This window comes from Megalobrama amblycephala, linkage group LG4 (genome assembly GCF_018812025.1).
Source record: "Megalobrama amblycephala isolate DHTTF-2021 linkage group LG4, ASM1881202v1, whole genome shotgun sequence".
In the NCBI taxonomy this organism is placed as follows: Eukaryota; Metazoa; Chordata; class Actinopteri; order Cypriniformes; family Xenocyprididae; genus Megalobrama; species Megalobrama amblycephala.
Window position 1 is genome coordinate 23,296,678 of NC_063047.1, and position 22,999 is coordinate 23,319,676.

Below are 22,999 nucleotides of genomic sequence, written 5' to 3' on the forward strand. Positions count from 1 at the left end.
GTGTCCCCTGAATGTGTCTGTGAAGTTTCAGCTCAAAATACCCCATAGATTCTTTTTTATTTCATTTTTTTAACTGCCTATTTTGGGGCATAGTTAGAAATGAGCCGATTCAGGGTGTGTGGCCCTTTAAATCTGGTGCTCCACGCCCCAAGAGCTAATATAACCCTCAAAATGGATCTTTACAAAGTGTTCGTCATGCAGCATGTCTAATCGCGTAAGTACAGTGTTTGGATGTTTACATTTGGTTATGAATGAGTTTGATAGTATGCTCCGTGGCTAACGGCTAATGCTACACTGTTGGAGAGATTTATAAAGAATGAAGTTGTGTTTATGAATTATACAGACTGCAAGTGTTTAAAAATGAAAATAGCGACGGCTCTTGTCTCCGTGAATACAGTAAGAAACGATGGTAACTTTAACCACATTTAACAGTACATTAGCAACATGCTAACGAAACATTTAGAAAGACAGTTTACAAATATCACTAAAAATATCATGATATCATGGATCATGTCAGTTATTATTGCTCCATCTGCCATTTTTCGCTATTGTTCTTGCTTACCTAGTCTGTTGATTCAGCTCTGCACAGATCCAGACGTTAATGCCTGCCCTTGTCTAATGCCTTTCATAATGTTGGGAACATGGGCTGGCATATGCAAATATTGGGGGCGTACACCCCGCCTGTTACGTAACAGTCGGTGTTATGTTGAGATTCGCCTGTTCTTCGGAGGTCTTTTAAACAAATGAGATTTATATAAGAAGGAGGAAACAATGGAGTTTGAGACTCACTGTATGTCATTTCCATGTACTGAACTTTTGTTATTTAACTATGCCAAGGTAAATTCAATTTTTGAATCTAGGGCACCTTTAAAAAGCAGCTGAAGACACTTTTATTTAGACAGGCTTTTAGTTGATTGGGCTTTTATGTTTTACTATTTTCTGGTTTTAATTTTTATTTTTATTTATCATAGTTTTATCTTAGTTTTATTGTTCTTTTATTAATATTGTTGTACTTTGTAAAGCACTTTGTGATTTATATCTGTGAAAGGTGCTATATAAATAAAAGTTTACTTAAGTTTACTTACTTACCACTTCTAAAGTTTAAAGATGCCTTACATTAAAATATGGAAATATTTAAATTAACAGCAATAAAAATGGAAAAACTACAGTGTTCACGACAAAGTAAAAGGATAAATCACTGAATCTTTCCTCTCATTGAGTAATATAGTCTACCCATCCCAATCATATAAAGCATCAGTCTGCATTAGGTATAAATAGACACTCTACTTCACTATCATGGTATTTTTTTTTATGAGACAGCTTGGATGGCAATCTTCCAGTCAATTACTTATATGGGCTTGTCTGTTATAATACATGTTTGTGATAGACATTTTAGATATTAAATGTGTCATTTATATTTGTTTTAATATTATTCCAATTTAAGCTTCAACTAAAAACAATTCCCCACAAATTAAAATCAATAGCAGCTGTATGCCTATACAGATTTTGTAAAAGGATTTTTTTTTCTTGTTAGTCATTTAAAAATGAATTATTTATTAAGCATAAATGTAAATAGATATTTAAATGTATAAATAAATTATTATGACTATGACTGTTATGTCATTTAATCCATATGTGGACACCTTATCAAACTATTACTATATACACCTATAAGTGATGTGTAAAATGCTGCCATATCTGTTGATGAATAGGTGTACCTTCATACCATAAATTAGCTTATCCATTTATAGCCTCTGCTTAGTGTGCAAATTGACCTCAATATAAGTTTTAAGGAGAGCACAGCAAGTCTCACAGGAGCCTAGAGGAGTTCCAGCTTGTGGTAAGAAGCTGAAATACTTTGCAGTTGATGGTGTTATTTGTATGAGTTCATACTAAAACAACTGATATGACAGAAGATAAATTCTTTAAAAAATATTATTACCATCTTTGACCTAAATGTAGTTTGTTTAATTGAATTCCTTTACAGGGTTGTAAAAATTTAATCTGGTCTCAGGAGCAGGAAGGTAGGTGGTAGTAATACACTGCATTACTGCATTAAAGATGTGGTTGAATATTAGCATGTTGTCAGGTGCATGTAGACTCAAGCTTAGTAGTTGTGCTACTGTTTTTGATAAATGAGTTTTAAGAATTTTATACTTGTCTATGGGCTGATTTTAAGTGGGACTCTTGACACTTTTTACAAATATGTATAATGGTACTCAGAACTGAAACAAAAAACAAAGTATTGGGGGGGAAAAAACTATTTGGTTTAATTTATGCAGTTTATGTATTAGAATGTATCAGCAGAATGTATATTGTGACAGGAGATTTAATCAGAGACGCTATAAATTAAGGACTAGTGTGTTCACAATTTTTACATTTTAAGATGCTTTTTCACTTTATTACTCTATAAAGACCTTAACAAACTGAGACCCTCTATGAATACTGTTTCAGTAAAAAATTACCAGAGACAAACTTTTAGTCAATTTTTTATTGCCATATTTTGCTGAAGTTACATTTGGCGGTATGGCTCTGTTCTAAATTCCCTGTCCTTTTCATGAGCTCCATGAAAGCTAAGACTGGGACAACCTCCCATTTTTTTAACTGGGAGAGCAGCACAAAATCCCGCTATTGAGAACAGAGCATGCATCAATGAAAACAAAATGACACTGATTAAGTTAAACACAAGTTTAAGGAGGAGCTGGGGGAGGAGGTGGGTTGCAAGCAGCGTGCAGTGGAAGCAGCCAAGCAAGCAGAGAGACTGTGTTTAAGTAATGCTCCTTATTTGAGAGTTGCTAATTGAGTCCATAGAAATCAAATAAGCTGATATGGAGAACTGCCTGAAATTAACGCAGAATGTTTGATTTGTGGACAGTATGTTTGATTATCAGTAGTTATTTTATTGATTCAGAAAGTATGTCAATATTTCCTTTTCACTGATTGTGACTGATAATTGATGGTTCTTTGCAGTGTTTGGTCATGAGTTGATTTTATATGTTTGTTCTTTGAATAGTTTGTTTGTATATGCCTGATGATGGTCATGGGACCAAAACGTTGCAGCAAATAAAGAAATTTTGATACTTTTGCAAGCATTAAGGAGTGTGAGACTTTTGTTTTTAATGTTTCTTTTCCAAATTTTAGCAAGCCGCCACCATGAGTACGGACGCAGAGATGGCCGTTTATGGCAAGGCTGCCATTTACCTTCGTAAGCCTGAGAAGGAGAGAATCGAGGCTCAGAGCAAACCATTTGATGCCAAGACTGCCTGCTATGTGGCTGATGAGAAAGAGTTGTACCTCAAGGGAACAATCAAGAGCAAAGATGGTGCCAAAGTCACAGTTGTTTTGCTTGACACTAAGGAGGTGAGTTTCAATTCATGTAGATGCTCATTAAATTACTTATTACATTGTTTTCTTTTATATCTAATATCTAATTTATCAAATTTCTAGGAGAGAGTTGCTAAGGAGGAAGATGTCCACCCAATGAATCCTCCCAAGTTTGACAAGATTGAGGACATGGCCATGATGACCCATCTCAATGAAGCCTCTGTGCTGTATAACCTCAAAGAGCGTTATGCTGCATGGATGATCTATGTAGGTTCTGAAACAACATAAAAATGCTCATAAAAAAGTTCATTTTGTCTGTGTTGTTGCAATCTGACCACTTCCCTGCTCATTTTAGACCTACTCTGGGCTCTTCTGTGCAACTGTGAACCCCTACAAGTGGCTCCCAGTGTATGATGCAGAAGTGGTGGCTGCCTACAGAGGCAAAAAGCGTATGGAGGCCCCACCCCACATCTTCTCTGTCTCTGACAACGCTTATCAGTTCATGCTGACTGGTAAGACATTATGGAATTGAATTCTATATATAAAATTCATTAAGGAATTAGATGATGCTGTTAACATAAGAAATATTTACCAGATATTTTACACATTACAATCAACAGATAGAGAAAACCAGTCTGTCCTGATTACGTAAGTGTTTTCATTTAATCTCAGACCATGACAAAAATTGAAAGTATAGTGTAGACGGCAAATCTATATAGGGATATTTACAAAATAGAATTTAAGAATAAACTTCTGTAAATACTTTGAAAAGTCTACATGTCTTTTAATCTTTTCTTTAATCTCTCATAAACCAGTGGAGAATCCGGTGCTGGAAAGACTGTGAACACCAAACGTGTCATCCAGTACTTTGCCACAGTTGCAGTTCAGGGTGACAAGAAGAAAGAGCAAAGTGCCAGCAAAATGAAGGTATGAGATATAAAACTGTCATATATATTATTTTGAAAGATGTTGATTTAAACTCAACCCCAAAACTATATGATATGTGAATGAGAAATGCCTAAAAACAGTGTTTAGACATGAAATATACAATTACTGAAAACCCTTCAAACATCACAGGGCTCTCTTGAAGACCAGATTGTTGCTGCAAACCCTCTACTTGAGGCTTATGGTAATGCCAAGACTGTGAGAAATGACAACTCCTCTCGTTTTGTAAGTTAACCACTTTTTATTTACAGTAAAGTTGGTCAGTTGTGTTTGATTTTTCTATACACAGTTCTATATAAAGAGACTATTTATGTATTATGCTATTTTTTTAAACAGGGTAAATTCATCAGAATTCACTTCGGTACATCTGGAAAACTGGCTAGTGCTGACATTGAGACATGTAGGTGGACATGATTTCATTGATCCATCCTGCACATTTGTCTTTGTCTGTCACTCTTTAGATGATTGTGACTCAAGTACATTCTCTTAACAGATCTGCTGGAGAAGTCTAGAGTGACATTCCAGCTTCCAGATGAGAGAGGCTACCACATCTTCTACCAGATGATGACCAACCATAAGCCTGAGCTGATTGGTAGGTGCACATATTCCATTCAGTGTTAAACACCAGATAATATTGGATGATACTCTTTCAAAAAAAAAAAAAAAAATCTCTGTATTTTACAGAAATGACACTCATCACCACCAACCCCTATGACTACCCCATGTGTAGTCAGGGTCAGATCACAGTGGCCAGCATTGATGATAAAGAGGAGCTGGTTGCTACTGATGTGAGTCATTGCTGTTTGAATATTGACATAATAAATATTTATATATGGTATATCCTAAAGCTCTTTCTTCTCTGTAATTTTCAGACTGCTATTGACATTCTGGGCTTTAGTGGTGAGGAGAAAATGGGCATCTACAAGTTCACTGGAGCTGTGCTTCATCATGGTAACATGAAGTTCAAGCAGAAGCAGCGTGAGGAGCAGGCTGAGCCTGACGGCACAGAGGGTGAGACTAAATAGTACTAATGTGGGTCATAACATGCATTCTATAAGAGATATGCTTTTTTTTAAGAGGCTGTTTTAGTTTTCAAGACAAGAAAAGGGGTGATTATTTTGTTACTCTTTAAACTGCAGAGGCTGACAAAATCGCCTACCTTCTGGGTTTGAACTCTGCTGATATGCTGAAGGCTTTGTGCTACCCCAGAGTCAAGGTCGGAAATGAGTTTGTGACCAAAGGCCAGACCGTGCCACAGGTATATGCTGACATATTTCCAGCATGTAAACCTGAAAATCAAGAGTGCATCTGAAGTTCTTCATAAACTATCCACACTATTCTATAGGTGTACAACTCAGTTAGCGCCTTGGCCAAATCTATCTATGAGAGGATGTTCTTGTGGATGGTTGTTCGTATTAACCAGATGTTGGACACAAAACAACAAAGAAACTTCTTCATTGGTGTGCTGGATATTGCTGGCTTTGAGATCTTTGATGTAAGAGTGATTCTTTTATCTCCTTTTTAACAGCACATTGAGTGATATTCAGTATTCAGCAAATGGTTGTGTTTCTTCATCCAGTTCAACAGCATGGAGCAGCTGTGCATCAACTTCACCAATGAGAAACTGCAACAGTTTTTCAACCACCACATGTTTGTGCTGGAACAAGAGGAGTACAAGAAGGAGGGCATTGTTTGGGAGTTCATTGACTTTGGCATGGACTTGGCTGCTTGCATTGAGCTCATTGAGAAGGTTTTTACTGATTTATGAACTTATTAGTTTCCAATTTCCATGCTCGAAATCTTAATAATTAAACAATATTCTTTTATAAACAGCCCATGGGTATCTTCTCCATCCTTGAAGAGGAGTGCATGTTCCCCAAGGCTTCAGACACTTCCTTCAAGAACAAGCTGTATGATCAGCATCTTGGCAAGTGCAATGCTTTCCAGAAACCAAAGCCTGCCAAAGGCAAGGCTGAAGCTCATTTCTCCCTGGTTCACTACGCTGGAACTGTGGACTACAACATTGCTGGCTGGTTGGACAAGAACAAGGATCCACTGAATGAGTCTGTTGTGCAGCTGTACCAGAAGTCTTCTGTCAAACTGCTGGCTTCTCTCTACCCACCTGTTGTTGAGGGTAATGGGAAAAAAAATCAATTGAACCAAACTTTGTTTTGCACTTTCTGGTTTTTGCATTTATATAAGATCCTTTGTGTCTTTATCTCAATAGAGACTGGCAAAAAGGGCGGCAAGAAGAAGGGTGGATCCATGCAGACTGTGTCCTCCCAGTTCAGGGTATGTATAAAGATGACATCATAGCAATATTGCTGTACTTGAGAAAAAAGAAATACAAAGCATGCCAATCCTTTTCTATTCTCCACAGGAGAACTTGGGCAAACTCATGACCAACTTGAGGAGCACTCACCCTCACTTTGTGCGCTGTCTGATTCCTAATGAGTCCAAGACTCCAGGTAAAGTATTAAAAATATTAAAGATATTCTGGCACTCACTATATATATATATATATATATATATATATATATATATATATGATGTTAATTTACCAAGCTCATGATGTAAACTGTTCATTATAGGTCTCATGGAGAACTTCCTGGTTATCCACCAGCTGAGGTGTAACGGTGTACTGGAGGGTATCAGAATCTGCAGAAAGGGCTTCCCCAGCAGAATCCTCTATGGTGACTTCAAGCAGAGGTGAATGGGACAACATGAAAAATACCATTTGCTGTAGGAGGCTCCTAATTAAAATAAATTAAGTATTTTTATCAATTTTCCTCAGATACAAGGTGCTGAATGCCAGTGTTATCCCTGAAGGCCAGTTTATGGATAACAAGAAGGCCAGTGAGAAACTCCTGGGATCCATCGACGTTGATCATGACCAGTACAGATTTGGACACACAAAGGTTTATTTTCTGCTTTATAACATTTCAAATATTCAGGGATTATGATATCTGTATTTTGTTCATGTGGTTTAAATCAATATCTTTTGATTTATTGGAAATTTAGGTGTTCTTCAAAGCTGGTCTTCTTGGTACTCTTGAGGAGATGCGTGATGAGAAACTGGCTGCTCTGGTAACAATGACTCAGGCTCTCTGCCGTGGCTACGTAATGAGGAAGGAGTTTGTGAAGATGATGGAAAGGAGGTGAGTATTGTCATGAGTAAAGGTGACATCAATGATAATTGTGCAAACAGTAAATAATGATGATTATAGCATTTAATGATGAATTATTCACAGGGAGTCCATTTACACTATCCAATACAACATCCGCTCATTCATGAATGTCAAACACTGGCCATGGATGAAGGTTTATTACAAGATTAAGCCTCTGCTGAAGAGTGCCGAGACTGAGAAGGAGCTGGCAACCATGAAAGAGGACTTTGTAAAATGCAAAGAAGATCTTGCCAAAGCTGAAGCCAAAAAGAAGGAACTTGAAGAGAAGATGGTAGCACTGCTGCAAGAGAAAAATGATCTACAGCTGCAAGTGGCATCTGTGAGTATTTTTACTTGAATTAACTGAACTGTGGCTCCAATAAAATGAGCAATGTGGTTTCCAATGATATTGGAACTTTTTTCTTAACAGGAAGCTGAGAATCTCTCAGATGCTGAGGAGAGGTGTGAGGGTCTGATCAAGAGCAAAATCCAGCTTGAAGCTAAACTCAAAGAGACAACTGAGAGACTGGAGGATGAGGAAGAAATCAATGCTGAACTGACAGCCAAGAAGAGGAAACTGGAGGATGAGTGCTCTGAGCTGAAGAAAGACATTGATGACCTGGAGCTCACCTTGGCTAAAGTGGAGAAGGAGAAACATGCCACTGAGAATAAGGTTAGAGATTAAGTTGGTTTAATGTTAAACTTAATCTCTGTCTTATATAATTATATTAAGTGATGATATGAATAGTTAAAAATAAGCTAACTTGAAACAAAAAAATCACACAGGTCAAGAACTTGACTGAGGAAATGGCAGCTCAGGATGAGAGCATTGCCAAGCTTACGAAGGAGAAGAAAGCCCTCCAAGAGGCACATCAGCAGACACTGGATGATCTCCAGGCTGAGGAGGACAAAGTCAACACCCTGACCAAATCCAAGACAAAGCTTGAGCAGCAAGTTGATGATGTGAGTTGATTATGTAAACGTGTTATTTATTCATCAAATTAACTGTTTTCTGCTGTGAACATATTTTATATATCATTATCCTATAGCTTGAGGGTTCCCTTGAACAAGAGAAGAAGCTCCGCATGGACCTGGAGAGAGCCAAGAGAAAGCTTGAAGGAGACCTGAAATTAGCCCAAGAGTCCATCATGGACCTGGAGAATGACAAGCAGCAATCTGATGAGAAAATAAAAAAGTAATTAAAGCATGAAATCTTTGAAAACATTATTGTTAATTTGTGTTATTGTTTTAGAAACCACTTACTGTTGAACACCCACAGGAAAGACTTTGAAATAAGCCAGCTGCTTAGCAAGATAGAAGATGAACAGTCTCTGGGTGCTCAACTCCAAAAGAAGATCAAAGAGCTTCAGGTTTTTTTATTATTATTAAAATTTTTATTTTATTTTTTTAGATTTTTTCAAAAAGTATGATTATTATGATCAAATACAGATCACCAAAAATCAAATTAACAACTTTCCACCACAGGCTCGCATTGAGGAACTGGAGGAAGAGATCGAGGCTGAGCGTGCTGCTCGTGCCAAGGTTGAGAAGCAGAGAGCTGATCTCTCCAGGGAACTTGAGGAGATCAGTGAGAGACTTGAGGAGGCTGGAGGAGCCACTGCTGCTCAGATCGAGATGAATAAGAAGCGTGAAGCTGAATTCCAGAAGCTGCGTCGTGATCTTGAAGAGTCCACCCTCCAGCATGAAGCTACAGCTGCTGCCCTACGCAAGAAGCAGGCAGACAGTGTGGCTGAGCTGGGAGAGCAAATCGACAACCTGCAGCGTGTCAAACAAAAGCTTGAGAAGGAGAAGAGTGAATACAAAATGGAGATTGATGATCTTTCCAGCAACATGGAAGCTGTTGCCAAAGCAAAGGTTGGGAATTTTATGTCTAAATAATGAATAACTTGTTATTATAGTTTTTCAAATATCTAATGACTTTTGTATTTGCAGGCTAATCTTGAGAAGATGTGCCGCACACTTGAGGACCAACTTAGTGAAATAAAATCCAAGAATGACGAGAACATTCGCCAGATAAATGACCTTAGTGCTCAAAGAGCAAGACTTCAGACTGAAAATGGTAACTAATGACAATCATGAAGAAATTAATAGTATTCCAACAGTAATTGAGTATGGTGTATTAAGATTATTTAGCACTGAATCTCTGAAAGTCTTATCAGAAGAACACACTTATTTACATTTTGCTTTCACAAAGTTTGTTTTGATATTAACTGATAGAGACACAATCTGATACAGTGAATTTAAATCTATACAGGTGAGTTTGGCCGTCAGCTGGAGGAGAAGGAGGCTCTGGTTTCTCAGCTCACCAGAGGCAAACAAGCTTTCACTCAGCAAATTGAGGAGCTTAAGAGACATATTGAAGAGGAGGTTAAGGTAATATAACATATTCAAAACAAACACATCATTTTCATTTACTAACAACAAAGCTAATATAATACAATAAACATATTACAACACTATACAACAAAGCTAATGTAATACAATAAAGCTAATATCACATTTTGTATTCCTCATTAGTAAGTTGCTTTGGATAGTAGTGTCTGCTAAATGAATTAATGTAAATATTATGTGACTTTGTCCCATAGGCTAAGAACGCACTGGCCCATGCTGTACAATCAGCCCGTCATGACTGTGACCTGCTCCGTGAGCAGTTTGAGGAAGAGCAGGAGGCAAAGGCTGAGCTGCAGCGGGGAATGTCAAAGGCCAACAGCGAGGTTGCTCAGTGGAGAACCAAATATGAAACTGATGCCATCCAGCGTACTGAGGAACTTGAAGAGTCCAAGTATGAACATCAAAAGAAGTGAAATGTGTTAATAATTTGTGCAATTGCATGCATCTTCTGACTAAATGTTACAAAATGTATAACAGGAAAAAACTGGCTCAGCGTTTGCAAGAGGCTGAGGAACAAGTTGAGGCAGTGAACTCCAAATGTGCATCTCTGGAGAAGACCAAACAGAGACTCCAGGGTGAGGTGGAGGATCTCATGATTGATGTGGAGAGAGCCAATGGTTTGGCTGCTAACCTTGACAAGAAGCAGAGGAACTTTGACAAGGTATAATTTCTCTTTTAAAAGCATGGCCAGAATGGGCTTTGTTCACCATGTTACATACGAAAACTGACCCTGAAATATCTTCACCAAAGATCCTGGCAGAATGGAAGCAGAAATATGAGGAAGGTCAGGCAGAGCTGGAAGGTGCCCAGAAAGAGGCTCGTTCACTCAGTACTGAGCTGTTCAAGATGAAGAACTCCTATGAGGAGAGTCTGGATCAGCTGGAGACCCTCAAGAGAGAGAACAAGAATCTGCAGCGTAAGATTCAATGTTTTACAGTGTTAAATCTGTAGTCATTCACAATATATTTATGTTGATAATATTTTCTTTATTACTTGTAGAGGAGATTTCAGATCTGACAGAGCAGATAGGTGAGACTGGTAAGAGCATCCATGAACTGGAAAAGGCCAAGAAGACAGTGGAGACTGAGAAGGCAGAGATTCAGACCGCCCTGGAGGAGGCTGAAGTCAGTACCTAGAGATCAATGGAATTATTGCTAGAACCATTTTACTGTGTTGTTAAATGCTATTTTAATTCTGAAATTACATGTTGTTTTTATATTTCATAGGGCACCCTGGAGCATGAGGAGTCCAAGATTCTTCGTGTCCAGCTTGAGCTAAACCAGGTCAAGGGAGAGATTGACAGGAAGCTTGCGGAGAAGGATGAGGAGATGGAGCAGATCAAGAGGAACAGCCAGAGAGTCATTGAATCCATGCAGGGCACTCTGGACTCTGAAGTTAGGAGCAGGAATGATGCTCTGAGAATCAAGAAGAAGATGGAGGGAGACCTTAATGAGATGGAGATTCAGCTGAGCCATGCCAATCGCCAGGCTGCTGAGGCCCAGAAACAGCTCAGGAACGTTCAGGGACAACTCAAGGTATATGACTTCTCTTCTGCTTTAGGATGCATTAGTTTGTTTGTTCAATCTAACCTGTGTTAAGTATTAGCTAACAGAAAGCACAATGAAAAATTGTAAATCTATTGTTATGTTCAGGATGCCCAACTACACCTTGATGATGCTGTGAGAGGACAGGAAGACATGAAGGAGCAGGTGGCCATGGTGGAGCGCAGAAACACTCTTATGCTGTCTGAGATTGAAGAGCTGAGAGCTGCTCTAGAGCAGACAGAGAGAGGCCGCAAAGTGGCTGAACAAGAGCTGGTGGACGCCAGTGAGCGTGTTGGGCTGCTGCACTCTCAGGTAATTGCATATTGTTTCTTATAATTAGGGATGTGTTGATCAATCAGCCACAGATTGGGATCAGTCGATAATCATAGTCTATGACTCAATCAGTAGTCACTAAATTTGGCCGATTTCACAAACTGATCACATTTTATTGATATAATACTGTAAAAATTAGCTGCTGATGCGCATGTAAACAGTATACAGTTTAGGCTTTTGCTCCATGTTCTGCTTTGTATCTTCGCAAAACATTCATAAACCATAGTAAATCACACATCTTTATTTAGAGCAGGTTGTCTCGATTCAAATGGGCCCACACACAACATAACATGATGCATAGGTCTTGCAGAAAATCCTTACAGAGTAAGGATGGCATGCTGCTTGGCTAAAGCCATAGGACTTCCAGGATCCGATCATGTCACGATCATGACGCAGTCTTTTCCAACGTCATTTGAAAGATCAACCAATGGAAAATGGATCTTGAATATAGTGGGTATGGATAATGTGTCGAAGACCAAATCACACACTGTTTTACAGCTGGAGTGTGCTTGGATTGGTTTGATCACTCAGATTGACAGGAGATTTACTGTGAATCATAGAATTGGTGCACACAGCTGAAACATGCTGGAAAATCATCATTCATCATTCAAGATCTTATTACTTGTTTCTTATTCTATGATATTATAATTAATTTTATGCTTTGTGGCACGTACACCTGTAAGTAGTTCTTATTTTCAGTTAAACACTCAGATCATTTGTTTGGAGAGGTTTTTGGACTTTTGATAAAAAGGTTACCATAACGTTTGATTGCTTTGAGATATCAACACAAAATTTGGCCCAGATGCAGTTGACATGATTGTGAACAAGCCCAAAATTGATTTTATGACATGTCATATATACTTTTTAATAGTTATTGTCAAGCATGAATAAATATGCCACTTAGATATGAAATCATTAAAAATGCCTTTCAGGGTGTAAGGAGTCAACAGAGAGTTTACATATTATATAAAGCTTGAATGATCAGGATCGGCTGCAAAAATCCTGATTGAAGCATCCCTACTTACAATGAAGGAAATTGAGAGCATCTTTCAAAATGTTTGTACGTTGCTTTTAATTTTCCAGAACACAAGTCTCCTGAACACCAAGAAGAAGCTTGAGGCTGACCTTGTTCAGGTCCAGAGTGAAGTTGATGACACTGTACAGGAAGCCAGAAATGCAGAGGAGAAGGCCAAGAAGGCCATCACTGATGTGAGCAACAGTAGCTGACAAATGTTTCAAAAGACATTTACATACTTGAAAAATGTAATCTAATGGCTTTCTGTATTAATGCAAAAGGCTGCAATGATGGCAGAAGAGCTCAAGAAAGAGCAAGACACCAGTGCTCACCTTGAGAGGATGAAGAAGAATCTGGAGGTCACAGTGAAGGACTTGCAGCACCGTCTGGATGAGGCTGAGAATCTGGCCATGAAAGGAGGAAAGAAACAACTCCAGAAGTTGGAGAGCAGGGTGAGAATTTTTTTAAAAGATGACAACAAATATAATTTTAGGAGAAAATCTCCTGAAGATGTTTCTCCTAAAATTAAAGCATTATCTCAGGTTCCCAAAGCTGCTAACAGGCACTAACTACACTTGTACTGGTCTGATATATTTTATGCTATCAAAGGTCCGTGAGCTTGAGGCTGAAGTTGAAGCAGAGCAGAGACGTGGGGCTGATGCTGTTAAAGGTGTCCGCAAATATGAGAGGAGAGTGAAAGAGCTATCTTATCAGGTATGACCATGCCTGACGATATCCATTGAGTCATCCATACATGAATTTATAGTCCAATATTTAGAATGAATCTATGAAAATGTTTTTAGACTGAGGAGGATAAGAAGAACATCAACAGACTTCAAGATCTGGTTGATAAGCTGCAGCTGAAGGTCAAAGCCTACAAGAGGCAGTCTGAGGAGGCGGTATGTAATATATATTTTTACATATTGTTTATTAACTAATTAGGTGAGATATCACTGTCAGATATCAGATATCACTGTTGCCCCACAGCTTATAGTTAACAAACATGGTAAAAATGGTACTCTTTAGGAGGAGCAAGCAAACACTCATCTGTCCAAGTTGAGGAAGGTGCAGCATGAGCTGGAAGAGGCTGAGGAGCGTGCTGACATTGCTGAGTCTCAGGTCAACAAGCTCAGAGCCAAGAGCCGTGATGCTGGAAAGGTCAGTTGCATAATACCAGAGTCTGTACTCAGTAGATGCTTTCTCACATTTACAGAGTAGAAATATATATAGTTTTCAGCTTATGCTTGAAAAAGTACTGATTATTCACATGACTTATGAATGTGCTTCATTTTGTCTTAGGCCAAAGAAGAGTGAAACCCTCAAACCTGAAGGGAGCCTCTACTGAAGTCATATAATATGATTGTTCTGTAGAATAACTTTTAAAATTCCTTTTGAAATAAATATGTGCTTACCATGTGGAAACATTTGTTTTGGAGTGATCTTTAAAGGAATGTTACTCACAAATAATAATTAAAAAAATTAATTAATCAAAATAATGACATAATCACTTCAGTATTGAAATATTTAGAAAGTTTTTAAAAGTAGGCCTACATAACAGCTTTGTCAGGAATGTAATTGAGTTTGTTCACAACCAGGGTATCTTCTGATCATTCGTTTGTTTGTTTGTTTTTTTACTTAAAATTGAAAGCAGAAAAATTAGAAATTGGTGCCTTTTTCATTTTTCAATTAAAAAAAGAGAGACAAAAACAAGAATTCAGCTTGATTTTTTGTTTTTATGTTCAGGGATAGAAAATTAATAATCTTTTTTACGGTCTATGGAATGAGCAGCTTGAATATTCAATCTCTATATGTGGGCGGGAATGAAATGCCTCTATCCCGTGATTGGTCAACCAAACATTAAACTGTGCGTTCATCAGTTGTTCCCCAGTTCAGCACAACAGAATAATAGTAAAGTGTTCCTCAAATCCGGCTCTGGAGGGCCATTGTCCTGCAGCGTTTAGTTCAGTTTAGTTCACAAAACATGCAATAAAGTTTACATTTCTCAACCGATTTCAACAGTTTATGATCTGCGTGGAGTACGAAAAAGGTTCTGTCTCCAATTACTCAGAATCTCGCTAGTTAGAACTTGAAAATTATTCATTTCATTAGGAATTGTGAAAACTCATGCTTCTCAAGCATAGATTTGGTTTATAGATTTGGTTTAATTTTCTTGGTTAATATTTGTGGAGATGTCCCTAATGTAATATAATGTAATGTACAGTACATGAAATGTGCACATAGTTTTGAATTGTGGAAATGGCTTTTTCTGTCTTCAACACCATCGTTTTAGCTTTTCCTCTCGTACCTTTATATTTTTCCCTTGAATCACATCACAGGATGTCACAGGACAATTTCAAATGAATGTGAAGATAATTTGCAGCTCAAAACCTTATTTATCTGAAGCATTTATCTTAAGGCCCTTTACATTTTCATAATTTATCTCTATACGTGTTGCCTCCTAACATTAATAGCACAGCTCGGACCCCTAATGGACTATTGCATTCTTTAGAACTTCCGCAATAATATAAGCCAGCTGCATGGAAAACTTCCAGTGTTAAGCATCATTAGTGCAATAGGCTACTTATGCTGCCTTCACATGCTATAGGAAATTAGATAATTCCCACTTCTGAAGTCACTTTCTTTCATGTGAAAAAAAGCATCAACACACTGTAAATTAAAGATTTATTTTCTACAAACAAACGTGCCAACTGAATGCTATGAAAACATACAGTTGTGGTCAGAATTATTGGCACCCTTGGTAAATATGATCAAAGATGACTGTAAAAATACATTTGCATTGTTTATCCTTTTGATCTTTAATTCATAAAATTAGCAAAAATCTAACATTTAATTGAAGGAAAAGTTGAATTTGAAAAGTGGGGGGGGAATCACATTATGAAATAAATTGGCTGCAATTATTGGCACCCTTTTATTCAATACTTTTTGCAACCTCCTTTTGCCAAGATAACAGCTCTGAGTCTTCACCTATAATGCCTGATGAGTTTGGAGAACACCTGACAAGAGATCAGAGACCATTCCTTCATAGAGGATCTCTCCAGATCTTTCAGATTCCCAACTCCATGTTGGTGCTTCTTCTCTTCAGTTCACTCCACTCATAGGGTTCAGGTCAGGGGACTGGGATGGCCATGGCAGAAGCTTCATTTTGTGCTCAGTGACACATTTTTTGTGTTGGTTTTGATGATTGTTTTGGATCATTGTCCTGATGGAAGATCCAACTATGGCCCATTATTGGATTTCTAGCAGAAGCGGTCAAGTTTTGATTTTTTGTATCTGTTGGTATTTGATAGAATCCATATGTAGGTGCCAGATATGGTTTGATGTCTTTTATTTTGAAATTGTCACTTCCAGTTTGTTACGTCACTTCGTATAGGTGCATATTACCTGTTAGTTTTCTTATGGATAGCATGGAGGAAGGGAGTGAGTAGCTGGGACGCTCACTTTCTGTTGACCGTTTCATTTTGTTTCATTTTATTAGGGCCCAAGCACCGATGGTGTGAGGACCCTATTGGAATTGCTCAGCCAAAATTTTCTTCTTCTCCAAAATGAATCACATTTTTGAGGGCCTAAATGTTCTCAAAAACTCATGAAACTTTGCACACTTTGCAGAAGTTGTGAAAATTTACATTTGATATGGGTTTCAGAATTAGGTGTGGCAAAATGGCTCGATAGCGCCACCTACAAAATTTCAATTAAGCGCCCTTCGTGCTACGTTTCACGTACAGTTATGAAATTCGGTAGACAGATGTAACAGCCCAATACCTACAAAAAAGCCCCTGGGTGCAAAGTTTGTAAACCCAACAGGAAGTGAGATATTTTTAATTTTCTCTACAAAATTTTGGCAGTTTTTGCCATTTCCACATGTTGTACTTTAACGAACTCCTCCTAGAGCTTTAATCAGATCAACATCATATTTGGTCAGTCTAATCTAAAGGCCTTTGAGATGTTAAATTGCGAAGATCTAGAGTTTTCGCTGAAGGGCGTGTTTGTGGCGGCCTGGCAAAGTTCGATGTTTCGCCATGAAACAGGAAGTTGTTGTAACTCGGGCATACAATGTCTGATCTGCCCCAAACTTCACATGTTTTATTAGAGTCCTGACCTGAAGACATCTTCATAACAATATTCAGTTACAGTCATAGCGCCACCTGGGGGCAACAGGAAATGACATGTTTTACACTGTGATTAACTCCTCCTAGAGATTTAATCAGATCAATGTCATTTTTTGTCAGTCTAATCTAAAGGCCTTTGTGACGTTAATTTGCGAAGATCTAGAGTTTTCGCTGAAGGGCGTGCCCGTGGCGGCATGACAAAGTCTGTTGTTCCGCCATGAAAAAGGAAGCCGTTGTAACTCAGGCATACAATGTCTGATCTGCCCCAAACTTCACATGTGTGATAAGAGTCCTGGCCTGAACATATCTATATGCCAATATTCAGTTAGTCATAGCGCCACCTGCTGGCAACAGGAAATGGCATGCTTTACACTGTAATTCCTTCCCAGAACCACATTTCAATATGCCACAAAGTACCAAACATACTAGAAACACGTTAAATCATGCAACACTTGGCTAAGTGCTAATGTATGCGATTAACGCCATGAAACAGGAAGTTGTTGTAACTCAGGCATATGATGTCCGATCTGCTCCAAACTTCACGTGTTTGATAACAGTCCTGGTCTGAACACATCTATATCGCAATATTTGGTTATGGTCAAAGTGCCACCTGTTGGCAGCAGGAAGTGTGGCAATTCAAAATGACTTAATGGCATAATTCTCCTGTATTCATTCGCTTACATGCATGTCGACCACTGTTCACTGTTTTCCTAAGGCCAACGGGTGGCGGTGAGCCTGGGTGCGAGGGCCCTTTCATCGCTGCTTGCAGCTTTAATTTGGTTTATTTTTGTTTTCTACCTTACTGCCTTCATTCAACATGTTGCTGTTTATTTCAATATTGCAATTAAAAACCTCCTGAGTTTGCATCGAAACGCGTCATGGATTTATTCCCACTACTTAGCTTCTTGGCGGGTACTGGCTGCCACTATAGCATGTGTCTGAACAAGATGTCCAGGACCTCCAGCAGAAAAATAGTCCCACATCATTAAAGATCAAGCAGTATATTTAACCGTGAGCATGGGGTACTTTTTATCCCTGTGTGCACCAAACCCATCTGGTAGGTTTCCTACCAAAAAGCTTTTTTAGTTTCATCTTACCATAGAAGCTGGTCCGGTTTGAAGTTCCTGTCTTGTCTGACAACTGAATATGCTGAAGACTGTTTCTAGATGAGAGCAGAGGATTGTTCTTGAAACCCTCCTGAACAACTTGTGGGGATGTTTGATCATTTGGTAACACTTTACATTAAGGTTCCCTTTGTAAAGGGTTTATGAAGGTGTTTTTAATAAGTAGTAAGTAATTTACAAATGCATTATAAATCATTAATAATGCAGTTATAACTGCATGAATAAAAAGGGCGACTTTAATGCAATACCTGCCAAATAGTGAACCGTTTTTAACTCACGTGTTATAAATGCTTAATAAATGTATTTATTAACACTTATTTAACCAAAAACCACAGGTTATTAATGTTTATAACTCATGAATAAATGGTTCACAGGTTTCCACTTTACAATAATGTTCACCTTCACAGGTTATTAATGTTTATAACTCATGAATAAATGGTTCACATGTGTTCACTTTACATTAAGGTTCACTTTCACAGGTTATTAATGTTTATAAATTGTTAATAAATGGTTCACATGTGTTCACTTTATGTTAAGGTTTACTTTCACAGGTTATTAATGTTTATAACTCAATAAATGTTTCACATGTGTTCACTTTATGTTAAGGTTCACTTTCACAGGTTATTAATAACTTATAAATAAATGGTTCATATTTGTTCACTTTACATTAAGGTTCACTTTCACAGGTTATTAATGTTTATAACTCATGAATAAATGGTTCATATGTGTTCACTTTACATTAAGGTTCACTTTCGGGCAATGAATCGGCCCTCCAATTTGATCAAGAAGATTGTATGTTTTGTTAAGATGGCTCTGACAGCAGCAAAGAAATGTATAGCTATACATTGGAAATCAGAAGAACTGCCCAGTCATGCTGTATGGCTTAGAGAACCTTTGTCCTATGTGCCTGTGGAAAAAATAACGTATAATTTGAAAAAAAAAAAAAAAATCATCAATGCTCGAAAAGATTTGAGGCAAATTTATTGAATATTTGAATAATTTGGATGTTACATTGATTGAAAATGCTGACATGATAATAAAACCCTTCTTTACTTTAACTTTTGTATTTATATATTTATTTTATTATTATTATAATTTTTTATCTTACACATCAGCTCAAAGCCTTGTAATAATGTCCATGCAAGTGTTCTGTCTCTTGAGGTGTGGGACAGGGGTGAGAGGGTGTTTAGAAAAAATAGTTTACTGAACTGATTCTGTAAATTGTTCATGTAAAAAAATATAAATAATATATTGTAAAAAAAAATATATTGATACAAAAAGGTTCAATTTCATCTTGTTAGACAAGCTGTGGATATAGGCATCATGACCTTTTTGAAGAGTATCATGGGTAAGACAGAAACTTCTGGTAAGCAACATAGTAAGAAAAGTGGCAGTCATGAGATATTAATAAGAAAAAAATACAACACCCTTCAGTCTAATTACGATAGTCAATTTTTGCTGCATCATGAAATAAACCAGGGTTTTGAGTTAAATAAGTGTTAATAAATACATTTATTAAGCATTTATAACATGTGAGTTAAAAACGGCTCACTATTTTTGTTATGACAGAGACACCGGAGGCAGAGATAAAAGCAATGATGCAGTTTATTGAAAGGATCAGCAGAGAAACAGGTGAGTAGACTGGTGAATACGATGAACTTGAAGGTGAATGAGAGGTAATACTGTCCTTTGCTTTATGATGCAGATGAAACTGGAAGGAGACGCTGGAGCTAGCAGACGAACACACTCACACACAAGCAGGTAAGCACACGAGGAGATCAGGAGACGATGGAGACGAAGGAGACAATGGAGACAGGTAAGTATCACTTTGGAGTCCTTGAAGGTATGCGTACAACAGGTTGTATCACAAACGAGACCGGACAAAGAGTGTGTGTGAGTGTGTGGTATTTATCCTGGTGCTGATGACTGCGGTGATGATGTGCAGGTGGCGGTGATTAGTGGGCTGGTGATTGAGTGCGTGGGTAAGGGAGTGAGGTGGAACCTGACGTGTCTGTGACAATTTTGGCTGGTATTGCATTAAAGTTGCCCTTTTTATTCATGCAGTTATAACTGCATTATTAATGATTTATAATGCATTTGTAAAGGACTCATACACCTTTATAAACCCTTTACAAAAGGAAACTTAATGTAAAGTGTTACCGATCATTTTTTTAGGCTTTCTGAGACTCAAGACTGCAATTCTCCAGATGTGATCCTTCGAGAGTCTTTGGCCACTCAAACTTTCCTCCTCACCATGCTTTAGGACGATTTAGACACAAGTCCTCTTCCAGGCAGATTTGTAACATCTTTAGTTGATTGGAACTTCTTAATTATTGTCTTGATAGTGGAAATGAGGATTTTCAATGCTTTAGCTATTTTCTTACAGCCACTTTCTATTTTGTGAAGCTCAACAATCTTTTGCTGCACATCAGAACTATATACTTCAGTTTTTCTCCTTTCTCCTTGGGAATTTGGCCTTTGTGTTTCCTCATATTTATACTCCTGTGGAACAGGAAGTCATGGCTGGACAATTTCATGTTCTTGATCACCCTGTTGTGCTAAAACATGTAAATATGAAAGGGAATATATTTCAGAGATATTTTACTCATAAAAAATTCTAGGGGTGCCAATAATTGTGGCCAACGTGTTTTGGAAAAAAACATTTATTTCATAATGTGATTTTTCCCCCACTTTCAATTCTTTTCCTTCAATGAAAGGTTGGATTTTTGCTAATTTTATGAATTAAAGATCAAAAGGATAAACAATGATTATTTTTTTTCAGTCATCTTTGATCATATTCACCAAGGGTGGCAATAATTCTGACCACAAATAGTGAATATATCTATACCTATATGCAATATGCAAAAGAGCTATAAAGCAAAAGGACAGTTTAAATCCCTACATTAAAAATTAAGATAACAATTAAGATAATAAAGAAAAACACAAACTCAGTGTTAACAGATAAGAGGAATGTTCTGCAGGAACACACACATTCATTCTGGACACAGTAACCTGTTACTGTCATTTCTTTCTCTTATAAATGTAAGAAACGTCTTACATTTATATTCAACTATACACACAGTTATCCCTAAAAGGCAGGAACACACCAAGCCTTCGGGCAGTTTTTGTTCGTCGGCCAACTAAGTTTTCTCAGTGTGTTCTGCACCGTCGTCTGAAGTTGGTCCTCGTTGGCTTTGTTTCGGCCAATTCGACATGTTGACAATAGATATTTTACCAAAATGAATATTTTAGCGATGATTTTTAATTATCTCCCTCTCTAATGCGTGACGCATCCCGTCTGTTTGGTGCTCATTCGGTAAATTTTGAAGTTTACTCAGACTGTCAGGATGAGCCTTTATAAATGCAAAATGGAAATACTCGTGTGAATTTCCAACAATTACAGATAAGGACATAACCGTAAAATTAAAAGTTTTGCACTAAGGAAACATATCACACATTAAACGGCACACACGCATCTGTCAAAGCACCTGACAGGGCAAGCCATGTTAAACATTATGCTAATGCATTAGCTTAAAGCTTAAAATAAAGAATTCTCATGTTTTGGGCAGCTTGGATCACGTACCTTTGCCGCAGCATCTCACTCTGTTTCCTCCACTATTTTAGGTGCATTTTGTCCTAAAAAAATGCGTTATTCAGGGCTGTAGTTTGACATGACTGGCGGAAGTTTTCTGTGCATGGTAGGCAGACGCAATTAATCGATTATGACATTCGTTGTCGACGATCGATTATTATCGATTTTATCGATTAGTTGTTGCAGCCCTAAATACAACATTAAAAAGTCAAGCATTGATGGTTTTGTGTCGATGTACAGTGAGTACAGAATCCTTAATGGATCCAGTACAGTATATATTGCAACTACATTACAATGTAAATTGTATGAATTATGAATTAAGTGTAATAGGCTATAAGGTCAGATTTAATAGTTCAATATACAGAATATGGTGGTTTTATTCTAGAGCTGTCAGACACAGACGAGGACACAGAAGAGGTAAGTGCAACAGTGTTTATTAACAGAGGTTTCAGACACAGGTGATGACACAGGTAGAGAATCTTGACACGTAGAACGGACAATGGGAATCACAATGATAACTTTCCTTGGCAGATGACGACGGAGACACAGATGATGACGGAGGACTCAGGACTGGGGATGAAGATGATGGAGACAATAGCAGGTACAATGTTCAGGTAAGAGAAGATCAGGAGACGTGTAGGGATCGGTGCAAGACCAGACAATGAGTGAGTGGAACTGGTGTGCTTATATGGGGCTCTGGTGATGATGCGCAGGTGTTCAGTATTCCGGTGATTGTGAACGAGTGGGCGTGGCGTAAGTGTCCGTGTCTGAAGGTGCAGGTTGTGTGGCCGTGACAGTACCCCCTCCTCCACGGGCGGCTCCTGACGGCTGGGAACGACGGCGGCGACGGGGTCTACCACGGCTACGAGGAGCGGGATGGTCGGGATGTTCCTGGTGGAACTCGGTAAGTAGACTGGGGTCAAGGATATCCTGGCGGTTGACCCAGCATCGCTCCTCTGGGCCGTAGTTCTCCCAGTCCACTAGGTATTCCAGTTGGGACCCACGTCGCCGCGAGTCAAGGATAGCTCTCACCCGGTAGATGTTGGTGTCTTCATCGATGGCAGGAGGAGGAGGTACGGCATCATCACCAGGCTCTGTGGAAGGAGGAGACAAAGGGTCAGTGAAGGGTTTGAGAAGTGAAACATGGAAGGATGGTGAGATGCGGTACTGTGCTGGGAGTTGGAGACGGTAGGTCACTTCATTCAGCTGCCTCTCGATGGTGAATGGTCCGATGTACCGGGGACTCAGCTTACGGCAAGGCAGCCAGAGGCGGATGTCCCGAGTGGAGAGCCAAACTTGTTGTCCTGGTTGATATTGAGGAGTGGGTCGTCGGCGGGCGTCAGCTTGCTCCTTGTGCCTCCGGACTGCCTGCTGGAGGTGCACGTGAGCTGAATCCCAGACCCTCTCGCTCTGTCG

At 38.5% G+C, this 22,999-nt stretch overlaps 1 protein-coding gene across 1 annotated transcript; it reads left to right on the forward strand.

Moving 5' to 3' along the window:
* Positions 1–1,786: 1,786 nt before the first annotated feature.
* On the forward strand, positions 1,787–14,162 carry LOC125267083 (myosin heavy chain, fast skeletal muscle-like). Its single transcript, XM_048188387.1, has 41 exons — positions 1,787–1,840; positions 1,988–2,024; positions 3,142–3,360; positions 3,448–3,591; positions 3,680–3,836; positions 3,945–3,972; positions 4,140–4,251; positions 4,402–4,494; positions 4,606–4,669; positions 4,763–4,861; positions 4,954–5,057; positions 5,142–5,280; positions 5,409–5,527; positions 5,615–5,764; positions 5,849–6,019; positions 6,103–6,403; positions 6,497–6,561; positions 6,650–6,737; positions 6,861–6,978; positions 7,064–7,187; positions 7,291–7,427; positions 7,521–7,776; positions 7,867–8,109; positions 8,223–8,399; positions 8,486–8,631; positions 8,716–8,806; positions 8,922–9,311; positions 9,390–9,516; positions 9,712–9,830; positions 10,043–10,239; positions 10,326–10,509; positions 10,599–10,764; positions 10,848–10,972; positions 11,075–11,383; positions 11,501–11,704; positions 12,809–12,934; positions 13,022–13,192; positions 13,350–13,454; positions 13,544–13,639; positions 13,767–13,898; positions 14,040–14,162. The coding sequence occupies exons 3-41, from the start codon at positions 3,154–3,156 to the stop codon at positions 14,052–14,054; spliced, it is 5,799 nt and encodes a 1,932-aa protein (XP_048044344.1). The 5' UTR covers positions 1,787–1,840; positions 1,988–2,024; positions 3,142–3,153; the 3' UTR covers positions 14,055–14,162.
* The last annotated feature ends 8,837 nt before the right edge of the window (positions 14,163–22,999 follow it).